This window comes from Mus caroli, chromosome 12 (genome assembly GCF_900094665.2).
Source record: "Mus caroli chromosome 12, CAROLI_EIJ_v1.1, whole genome shotgun sequence".
NCBI lineage: Eukaryota > Metazoa > Chordata > Mammalia > Rodentia > Muridae > Mus > Mus caroli.
In genome coordinates this window covers 85,624,725-85,636,506 of record NC_034581.1, presented here as the reverse complement: position 1 = coordinate 85,636,506, position 11,782 = coordinate 85,624,725, and the positions used below count along the sequence as shown (strand labels likewise).

General features: G+C 41.4%; 1 protein-coding gene across 1 annotated transcript; it reads right to left on the bottom strand.

Moving 5' to 3' along the window:
* Positions 1 to 781: 781 nt before the first annotated feature.
* Positions 782 to 2,736, bottom strand: LOC110307125 (igE-binding protein-like). The gene is given in 2 exon segments (XM_021179377.2): positions 782 to 2,190; positions 2,192 to 2,736. Coding segments are annotated over 2 exon segments (1,083 nt in total). The 5' UTR covers positions 2,731 to 2,736; the 3' UTR covers positions 782 to 1,646.
* Between the last annotated feature and the right edge of the window lie 9,046 nt (positions 2,737 to 11,782).

Sequence of the window (11,782 nt, the reverse complement as noted above, 5' to 3'; positions counted from 1 at the left end):
GTATATGAGGAGGCAAAATCACCACAACAGTGAACACAATACTGAACAAGCAGAGTCAGAGGACTGATAATGCATGGCTTTCAGCTTCACTGTTACCTACAGTAGTTATGAAAATGTGGTATTGGTGGCAGAAAAGATAAATAGATCAATGACATTAAATAGCCTAGAACTGCATATGTATAAACACATAGTTGGGCCAGAGATTAATATCAGTTGATAGAATGCTTGCTTAGTATGTAGGAAACCCTGGATTTGATCTCCAATGTTGCATTATCCTGAATTTTTTTTCATGCCTGTTAATTCCAGTGCTTGATGGGTAGAGGCAGGAGGATCAGAAGTCTATGGTCTTGCTTGGCTAATTTGGGAGCATAAGACCAGGATAAGTTATAAGACACTTTGCTAAAACAAAAGATGCAGGAAAATGATTATTGCCCGCGCTTTTGTTCCCCCTGGTAAGAACACGCTCAGGGCAACCGGAATCTTCTGCGGCACAAGCTTTATTGCTTACCCCTTCAGGAGCCAGTGGAGAAGAGAGCCAGAGAGAGAGAGAGAGAGAGAATCATAGAATGGCGGAAACCCGTCCCTTTTATGGAGAACTGTCCTCCGCCTCGGACGTGTCGTGTCGCTCCCTGATTGGCTGCAGCCCATCGGCCAGAGTTGTCGTCACGGGGAAGGCAGAGCACATGGGGTGGGAAGCTACCCCAGCACATGCGCAGCTTGCTTGTTTACTACTTAGAACACAGGTGCCAGTGCCATCAGCGCCATCTTGTAATGGCCAATGTGAGGGCAGCTCCTTACATCTCCCCCTTTTCTTTTATTTAAGAGCAATAGGCCACCCATTTTAATGAGAGTGGAGATAGAGGTCAAATCCCCAGTGTGCAGGTAAAGGAGCTGTACACAAAACCTCCTCCCAGGCTCATCACCCGGAGGGGTCCTGGTCTGGTCCCGTGTCGTTTTTCCTGGGGGAAGGACACTTGGACACTCAACCTTCTTGAAAGATGACATGTCTCCCTAGAATAGGCTCATATATGCCACAGAGCCCTTCTACTGCAGTGCTTAGCCGTGCAACTCTCTCGGGCTGCTGAAGCACACTCACTCTATCCTGTGCAATGAGACTAGCCTCGTGGGGTGCAAGAGCTGAGTGGCCAGCGACCTATTGCTTAAGCATAGATAACCATATATCAGGGGAAGCACCATGTTCTAGTGCTGCAAGCGCCTGGGAAATAACCACCTTGTCTCTCCTAGTTTGGGCCTTAAGCTTACAGACCAACCAGAGAAGCAACCCTAATCCACAGCAAAGAACAGCTCCAAATAATCCCACCCCCACCCATTCTTTAAAGAAGGAAAATGTTGAGAAGATAGTCCTTAGGTCAGGGACAGGTCCAAGTGCGTGGGGCAAGTCTCAATTTTTGAAGGGTCTGTTCAAATTTAGCCGTCCAATTCTGTATCTCCCAACGCTGCTCTCCCTTTGTTGTTGTCGCCCTGGGCATCACCACGATGAGGGACATCAGGATTCCCTTGGTCAGTCTGGATTTTTCGGGTGAGTCTTTCTGGTATCCAAAATGGGTTGTCTTCATTCTGTGGAAAAACACAAACAGCTCCCCTGGATCTTATCAAAATAGGATCCGGTCCTTTCCATTTGTTACTTAAAACATCTTTCCATTTAACCATTTCTTTGGGCCTATCTGGCTCTGAACAATGACGTTCAGCCGCTGTATCTTTGTTAATTGTCCAGTGGCTTCACCTGTTCGGGAGAGCGCCTTCCAGGCCTTAATAGCCTCGGAGGAAATTTGGGCATAAGCTCCCCAGTGATAATTTGTTTGATCAGCGGTATAAGCTCCCTGACCCGTTAACAGCTCAAAGGTCCAATCTCCCTGCTCTGGAGTCAAAGCGGCAGCATTTGCTTGGGCCTGCGTTTGTGCAGCCTCTTGCCATAGTGCTCTCCATTCCGTATATTTGCCCATACTGGGGAGAGCTGCTTTTGCAATCATTTGCCAGTCTGCAGGAGTTAGTGCCATGCCGGCAAGCCTGTCTAACTGCACCAAGGTAATATTAGCATTGGCTCCATATTTACGGACCGATTCAGCAAGCTCTTTAATCTGTGTATAATCTACCGGAGCGTGAACACGCCCACCCTCGGTTCCTTCAAAGACCGGAAATGCCTGTTGTATCTTCCTTTGTGCCTCTCTTGAACGAGTCCGCGCACTGTCTCTCTGCGCAGGGCTGACACACTACGCAGGGCGGGGGCTCCGCATAGGGCGGAGGTGCACTATGACTTTGAAGCCGACTGCCCAGAGGTCGAGCAGCAAGCTGGCCTTTGCCAGCCACTTTTGGCTTCTTTCTTGACCTATAAGCTCGCATTTCTCTCTCATAACGAGCTGCTTCCTCCTCCAAGTCTGTTTCCTCAGAAGGGCTAATTTCTTCATCTGATTCACAGCTACTAAGAACTGGCTCTTTAAACTCGTCTCTTTTCTCCTCTTTCCTTCTAATCTCTCCCCAGGTATTTTTCCCTGACATTAACTTTTCCTCGGGTTCAAGACCCGTGGAAAGGCCTGTATACTTATTTGGTGCACCATGTTTCCTCTTTTTTCCTGCTCTCTCTCCCCGCTTTACTTCTGATAGACTGTCTTGAATTTTGTCCAGAATTCTCCACCCTGCCTTAACCACTTGTTGACATGTAAAAAGAAATAAAAGGGCTTTTAACACTAGAGAAAGTTCAAGACCAGACATACCTTGTAAAGCTGTAACGCGTCTCGCCGCAGTTCTGGTTCCGCTCTGTCCCCCAGCTGAAGAGTTCTGAATCCACACCGGATCCTTCTCAACAGTCTGTTTTGCGGGAACACTTCATTAACCGCTCCTTCCCCGTGATGTAGTAGCTCGCGGGTTTCGGTGCCATTTATTGCCCGCGCTTTTGTTCCCCCTGGTAAGAACACGCTCAGGGCAACCGGAATCTTCTGCGGCACAAGCTTTATTGCTTACCCCTTCAGGAGCCAGTGGAGAAGAGAGCCAGAGAGAGAGAGAGATAGAGAGAATCATAGAATGGCGGAAACCCGTCCCTTTTATGGAGAACTGTCCTCCGCCTCGGACGTGTCGTGTCGCTCCCTGATTGGCTGCAGCCCATCGGCCAGAGTTGTCGTCACGGGGAAGGCAGAGCACATGGGGTGGGAAGCTACCCCAGCACATGCACAGCTTGCTTGTTTACTACTTAGAACACAGGTGCCAGTGCCATCAGCGCCATCTTGTAATGGCCAATGTGAGGGCGGCTCCTTACAAATGATCATTGACAACAGAAAAACAATGCCATGGAGAAAAAAAAAACAGTCTGTAAAAATGGCTCTGGAATAACTGGACATGCACAGAAACCAACAGATGTAAATAAGATAGACAGAGATCTCACATATTTTATAGAAATTAACTGAACATGAACTACAGACGTACATACACAACTGAGAACTAAGTTATTTGTTTTTGTTTTGTTTTGTTTTTAGAATATGTCAATAATGTAAGAGAGAATATAGTTTAGATGATCTTATGGTTTGTTTATTTTTTTTCCTTTTTTATCAGATATTTTCTTCATTTACATTTCAAATGCTATTACCAATGCCCCCTATACCCTCCCCCCACCCTGTTTCCCAACCCACCCACTCCTGCTTCCTGACCCTGGCATTCCCCTGTACTGGGGCATATAATCTTCGAAATACCAAGGGCCTCTCCTCCCATTGATAGCAGACTAGGCTGTCCTCTGCTACATATGCAGCTAGAGACATGAGCTCCAGGGGGTACTGGTTAGTTCAAGGTCTTGCTTTGTATCCCAGGCTGGCTTCAAACTCACTCTCTTCTTTACTCAACCTCTGGAGTGTTGGGATTCTAGACAACAACACTGGCCATGTACCATTCATTGTCATTTTGACAAGATATGGAATCATCAAGAGAAGAATCTTTGGGAATTTGAGAGGGATTATCTTGATTGATGAATTAGAAGGTCCTGCCTACTGTGGGTGGAGGCAGGTGAAGGAAATCCTGAACCATATGAAAGGGGAGAAAATGAACTGAGAAGTATGCACTTATTGCTCTCTGTTGCTGATGATGGATGCAATGTGGTTAGTTCCCACAAGCGTTTGTGCTGTGACTTCCCACTGTGATAGACTGAAACCTGGAACTGTGGGTCAAAATAAAGTTTCTTCTTTAAGGTGCTTCTGCTAAGGTATATTGCTACAGAGACAAGAAAAGAAACTAAGAAAGCCACCATATCCTATTGACAAAATATATGCATGACACAAGTGTGAAAAAAGTCTTTACAGATGCTTTTGACTTGGATATGGTGTAGGAGTAGCCTTAATGTCCTTCAATTGCTGAGTGGCAAATTACACTGTGGTACAATCAGATAGTAGCTATTATTCAGTGGTGAAAAGAAGGAAGCCTATGAATCTATACAAAAAAACATGGAGGAAAGTTAAATGCATATCCCTAGGTGAAAAAAGAGTTACATAATACTGTAGACAGGAAAAATATACTGATTTTTTAATGGTTGGGTGGTTGGTGAGAGGAAAAGAAATAAGCCAAAATAATTAGGAGAATTTTAAATACTGAAATTACTCTATTTGACAATGTTATTGTGGGTATTTGACAAAGTCCATGAAAATCACCAACAGTAAATCCAAGTTTGTAAACTTGACTGTGGATGTTAGTGAGTGGTATATAGGTGGTGGGAGTTGGTGCTAACGAGGCTGTCCACACATGCAGGAGTGGGCAGATTCACAGTCTAAGAGATCTGGTGACAGAATCCACAGAGACCACTATCCCCTGAGAACGGAGTGGGAAACAGGGTTAAAGAGAGATAACAGGTGTTTGGTAACTTAACTTTAAAATATGGCTAGTGTAGGTATGGGCATTGTTAGAAAAAAAAAAGAAAGAAGAAGAAGGAATAGTTAAACAATCAAATTGGAAGCTCTAAATTAGTAAAGGAACCCTAGAGATTCAGAATTTTTAGAGTAGTTAGAAATTCAGAGAGGTGTATCATTCTAGAAGGGAAAAAAGTATGGCAAGAGGGAGACTGTAGTAAGCCACACCACGTGGTGTGAGACAGATAAGTACAGTTAGAAAAATCCAACCGATGCTCACTAGGAAACCCTAGGGGGAGCTATTTTGAAATGCTGGGGAGCTGAAGAGGAGGAGTATTTTCTCAGAAATGAGCATGCATTGTAAATGTTACCAACACAGCAATCATTTTCTTGATCAGTTTTTCCCATGAGGGAAACTCTTGGTTAAATTTATGTCAACTTGACACCGGCTAGAGTTATCTTCGAAGAGGGAACCTCAACTTAGAAAAATCCCTCTATAATATTGGGCTGTACACAGGCCTATAGAGCACTTTCATATTTAATAGTTGATTTGGAGGACGCAGCCCATCGTGGGTGGGGTCATCGCTGGGCTGGTGGTCCTGGGTACTGAAAGAAAGCAGGATGAACAAGCAGTGAGGAGCAAGCCAGTAAACAGCATCCCTCCAAGGTCTCGGCTTCAGCTCCTGCCTCTGGCTTCCTGTCTTGTTTGAATACCTGTCCTGAGCAGTTGTTTTAATGATGAACAGTGACGGGGAAGTGTAAGCCAAATAGACCCTTTCTTCTCCATCTTGCTCCTGTCATAGTGTTTCATCACAGAAGTAGAGGCCCTAACAAAGCAGCCAAGGCAGCCTGAAGGCAGATGATGTTACTATTATTCTTTAGGAGTCAGCAGAACTGAAGGATGTCTATCATTTCAAAGGCTGACCGACATCTGGTTCTCTTTACTGCTCTATGAATGGGCATCTTGCATGACTTTTTAGGAAGGGTCCAGCAAAGCATCAGTCCTATTTAAATTCAGTGAGATCCTTACATTATTCATTGATGCCAATTAGATAGGAAAAAAGACTTTTAAGGCATTTGATTATACCACGTATCTTGGGGTTTAAACATGAATCTCTAAACCATCAGACTGCCTCAAAAGACCAGATGTGAGAGAAAAAAACCACTGGGCTGTTCCCCATCATCGCATCCTTGTGTTGCTGAGACATATGGTGCGAAGCAAATATTAGTGTGTGGAAATAGAAAGCATCAGGATGTATCTGAGTTATTCCTCCCGGTTGCATTTGATCTGAGAATGCAGGAAACACTCCATTTCATAGCCATATTTATCATACAAAGTAAACACACATTTGGGGGGCATAAAATGAGATGTTTCAGTCTGCATGCGATTATCAACAATTGCAGCTTTCTCTAAGGAAAGATTTGAATGATGCCATCGACAAGAAGGGCTGCTTGCTTTTAAATTTCTGCAAGAGAAGCTGACACAATAGATATATGTTAATAAATTCATATTTAGCCAGTGTTGCTTTACAATTTCTTTTCTGTTCTTGCCATCAACAATTATAGACTTGGCTTTGGTTGTAGTTAATTTTAACCATTTATTTTATTTTTATTAAATAGTCTTCTTGTAATTTATAATTTGTGAGTCAAAATCTTATGAGTTAAGTATTTTGAATTAGAACTCCCTTCTATTTTTAGAGGTATGCTTGTCTGCAGTTGAGATGAACTTGTTTCTGACATGTTAAAAAAACTATGTTTAAAGTAAGTAGTGATGTGAGATAGTATAAAAATAAATAGCAAGAGTTAGCATAAAAAAGGTGTGGACATTGTCTCTAGCTGCATATGTATCAGAAGATGGCCTGGTCGGCCATCATTGGGAAGAGAGGCCCCTTGGTCTTGCAAACTCTATATGCCTCAGTACAGGGGAACGCCAGAGCCAAGAAATGGGAGTGAGTGGGTAGGGGAGCAGGGCGGGGAGGGGGGTATAGGGGACTTTCAGGATAGCATTTGAAATGTAAATGAAGAAAATAACTATTAAAAATGTTAAAAAAAATAAAAAAAGAAGCTGCGGACAAATGTCACGTTAGTGTAAGAGGCAGAGGAAAAGTTTGAGAAAACATTAAGTTCAGTTTGGTGCAGGCTTTAAATGGATAATGGCAAGTGTCCCGAGAATCCACATTAAAGTGTGAGTAAAGTCTTCTAATAAGGAAAGCCATTTACGGGGTGAAGAGTGGTATGTCTGTGCCCTCATGCTGAGTGTATTGATCGAACCAGGAAGTTCTCTTTCCCATCTCCTTAAACGCTTGCCATTTTTCCTATAGGGTGGTAACCTTGGAAATCCTATCTTCTAAGTTTTTATAAAACTCAGACTAAATATTAGTGGACTATTGTCTCCATATTGTGTTATAACTATTACTGTTCATTCCCTGTATACACTTTTGGTTCTGTGACTGTTATTTAATGGCCTTCTGTTTCTCCTTCCCAGTATTTAGTGACCAGTGTTCTACTTTCCTCTTAAGTAAGATCTACTGTTTTAGCTTCCACAGAAGAATGAGAATATACAGAATTTGTCTTTCTGTGCCTGGCTTGTTTCACTTAGCATAGTGTCCCACCTTTCTTTCCATGCTGCCACTGGCAACAAAGTATCGTTCTTTATTAGAGATTAATAATATTGTATGTATACAGTACATTTAAAAAATACACTTAGCCAGGCAATGGTGACACTCGCCTTTAATCCCAGCACTCAGGAAGCAGAGGCAGGCAGATTTCTGAGTTCAAGGCCAGCCTGGTCTACAGAGTGAGTTCCAGGACAGCCATGGCTACACAGAGAAACTCTGTCTCGAAAACAAACAAACAAAAAATACACTTACAGGTTGATGGCACCCTACTTAATTGCTTTGTTTATTACTGAAAAAATTGCTTCATAAAGCATAGACTGGTAGATTTTAAGAAAAACCACCATGGAGGTTACAACAATGGCCATGTCCCAAGGTAGAAATCAGTGTGTCTGTCTGTCTGTCTGTCTGTGTATGTATGTATGTATCCATCTATCTGCATAAAAATACAGATGAATGGGTTATATAGGCTATATATGTTAGATAATGTTTTTATAAGTATTATATGAGTAGTAAATGATATGTAAGATACAGAATAAGAAGTAGTTATAGATCTATATTTTGAAAATGGATTCTAAGACTGTTCCTTTGATTTGCCTTCTTTATCTTGGGACTATATCTATAATCTCCTTCATTCATTTACTCTTGCCTATATCCTCTCTTTTGTAGCACTCTCTATGCTCAGAGACTGCACATCCAAATATACCCTTATGCTTTCTTTTGACAATTCTAATTCTACAAAATTTACCCTGAAATCAATTTTTTTCTTTTCAGTTTATCATTTAATCAAACTATTTGGATCTAAAGCCTTTTTGTAGGTAGTGATGTCGCCTCTGTAATAAAGTGTCAGATAAGGTGAGAAAGACAATGAATGACTTGACTTTCGTGGGACTTATCAAGCTCCATATCATTAAGAGTCTCCTGTGCTCTTATGAGTCCTTTGTTCTCATTATTATCTCCCGTACATATTTCTCAGTCCAAGTTTTATAACTTCTTTAATTCTTACTAGAATTTTGCTATGCTTCCTATGTAGCCCCATAGCATCTTAGATCACTACTAAGCACATGTCACATTGCAGCATAATTTTGCTTCAGTAGTTGTACCTTTTTATGTTAGTTCTACCTTGCTTCTGTTATTTTTTTTCTTGAGACAGGGTTTCTCTGTATAGTCTGTATAGTCCTGGCTAACCTGGAACTCACTTTGTAGACCAGGCTGGCCTCGAACTCAGAAATCCACCTGCCTCTGCCTCCCAAGTGCTGGGATTAAAGGCATGCACCACCATGCCTGGCTTCTTGCTTCTGTTCTTGTCCTTAGCAGGTACTCAACACATAATGAAATATTAAGAATATATAGAAGTACCACCACCACATACAACAATGAAAATTAAGAGCATAAAGATAATATTTATTGTAGCCTTATTATAAGATAAGGTTTAGTCTCAATCAACTTGTTAATATTCTCAGAGATACATACAGTATCTCTGAGAATATTAGGCACAGAGAACCCCAATTAATAGTGATTAAAGAGAAAGGTACATTGCTTTGTGTTGAATTTGGCTCGAGAAGGCCTTCCAATGGTTCATTAGTTGTAGGCTTGTTATCAATACAGTGATGTTGGGAGGTGACAAAACCTTCAAGAAGTGGAATACAAAGGGAAGGTTTAGGATCTTCAAGTATTAATCTTTAAGGGATTAGAGGGCCCCTCAGTTAGGGTTCATGAATGCTATTCTAAGAGACCACGTCCATAGGTGACTCCTAGTCTTATGATGGTAATTTTTCTTCCTTCATGACCTCCTTCACTTGTGATTCCATTTTTCATGAGGTGATATCATCAGAGGGACCCTGGTCAGAACAAACATAACCAGAGCCAACACATTGTTGTTGCTTGAGCTATAAGCCTGTATCATACAATTGTGAGATAAATAAATGTTTCTTCTAATGAATATATGGCATCGGGTTTTCTATTACAGTAATGGAAAATGAAGTAATGTAGAAAGTTTATACTGTTAGGGTCCAAGAATTGCCAAAATATGATATCCCAGACTTAAATAGTACACAAAAGCAAAGAGTGTTTATTTAGCTGATTTTTTTTCAATTTCCCCTTTCTATTTCCAAATTTCTTCCTTTTGAAATCAGAGTATTAACCCTATACCTGTCTTACAAATATATTTTTAAAAATATATGTCATTTTAGAATGGAGACAACTAGTGGGCTCAGATTGGCTGCCCATGGCTGTGATGGGTTAACCACAGGTTCTTAGATTCTGGTTTTTATTTGTGGGAAACAAAAACGTAGGCCTAGTTTCCCAAATTTTCAGTTTGCAGCTTGTCATGGAGTTGGCCTAGCTCTGGCTAACTCAATCCTCTCATTCCTAAGGCATTCCATTATTACTATACATAACTTGGATATAAAGAAGCAGCACGGTATATATAAATCTTGACATAACTTGAAGGATTTGGGCTTGATATTGCACAAAGTGTTATAAACAGATCATTATGGACAATTCTGCTAATGTCTCAGAAGGTGAGACTAGAGAACTAGTTTCATCCAGTAAAGATTTGATTGAAGCAAGGGCCATTTTGTTACACAATAAAAAAGTAACTTTATCACATGGTGTTTATGCCCTAAAACTGAAAGAGGCAAACATTAAAACTGATAGAGTTTTTCCCCACATCTGGTGGGGAAAAAAATTCAAATCGTCAGAACATTCAAGCTATGACATGGGCATTATCTACAGTATTTAGTCAAACTTAACAGTGAGACTTTGGAACCAAAGGAAAAGAGAATGGAATGGTTTCCATGGAGAAAAGAATGCAGACAAAAGGCTGGGCTAGTGCTTATCAAAGAGATTGGTGAGCAGGAGTCAATGCTGTGCATTTAGACAGTAAAATGCCTTGAAGGAATCTCAACTAGCTTGTCATTTATCCTCCTATCACAGGTCCAGAGGCCTTTCAGGAGAGAATTGTTTCAGGGAAGACCCTCGGGGTCACCTCCACAGGCTAGCCCAGAAAGAAATGTATATAGGCACTGCATGTATAAACCCACAGCACTCCATGGCGCTAGAGGCAGCTTCCCTTGAATTTTCAAAGGAAGACTTTGGAGATCAGATAGAAGTTTGCCAAGGGTCAGTCCCTGTGACAGCCTCAAGTGCTACGATGGCTAGGGGAGCCATAAGGAGGTAGTTTCGGCTTCAGTGGGAACCCCAGAAAGACAAAGCAGTAAACAGCATAGCACACCCATGGGGAAAGCTACCAATACCAGCACATAGCACAAAAGAGCGAGGGGTTCCCAGCAGTCATGTAAACCATAAAAGCAGGTCTGTTTCAGATCTTAGAGGTCCACCCATCTGCCACAGTGCATCCAGGATGCTGAGCTTGATGCTGCAGTGTTCAGTGTTTGCCCTCCTGAGGTTTAAAAGGGTTGGTTTGGTTTAANCCAATTTCCCCTTTCTATTTCCAAATTTCTTCCTTTTGAAATCAGAGTATTAACCCTATACCTGTCTTACAAATATATTTTTAAAAATATATGTCATTCTAACATTTACAGGGCCTTCAGCTGAAAGTTTGCCTTGAATCTTAGGAGACTTCAAACTTGGGCTTTGTTTTGGTTTTTGTTTGTTAGTTTTGGTGTTGTTTTCCTTCTCTTTTTTTTTTTTAATTTTTTTTATTTTTCTGGTATTAGTTTGTTTGTTCTGAGACAAGTTCTCAAAAAGATGGCCTGGAACTCACTGTGAAGCTGAAGATGTCCTTGAATTCATAATCTTCCTGCCTCTACTTGTACAGCAATTATAGGCATAGGCTAATCATACCCACCTCTGTACTAAGACTTTTAAACTACTCAGTGGAAGGTTAGAAATTTTGAAGTACCAGGCATGAATGTATGCATTTTGTATTGTGAAAGGCTTTGAACCTTGAGGGACACAGAGTGGAATGGCAATATCTGGATGTGGTTTGGCATTCCAAAGGCTCGGGTATTAGAGAACTGACTCCCAATCTCGTGGTACTGAGTTTAAAGCAGAAACTTTAAAAAGGCAGAATCTAGTAGGATGTAATTCAAGGTACTACCTATCCAAGGCACAGTGATGGTTTTGCTAACAGCCCTCTCTGGAGAACTGATTGGGATTCTGTTGAAACTAAGTGTGGTCACTCCCTAGTTTCTCCCACTTCCTAGGTGAATACTGTATGTCACCCACTATGGGGCCTTAATCAAAGTCAAGCTGATCTATATACCATATCCCATAAACCTCCAGAACTATGAACTAAGTAAACGTCTTTTCTTTATATATTTCCCTTACTCCAAATGTGTTGTAATTATCTCAGAAAATGGA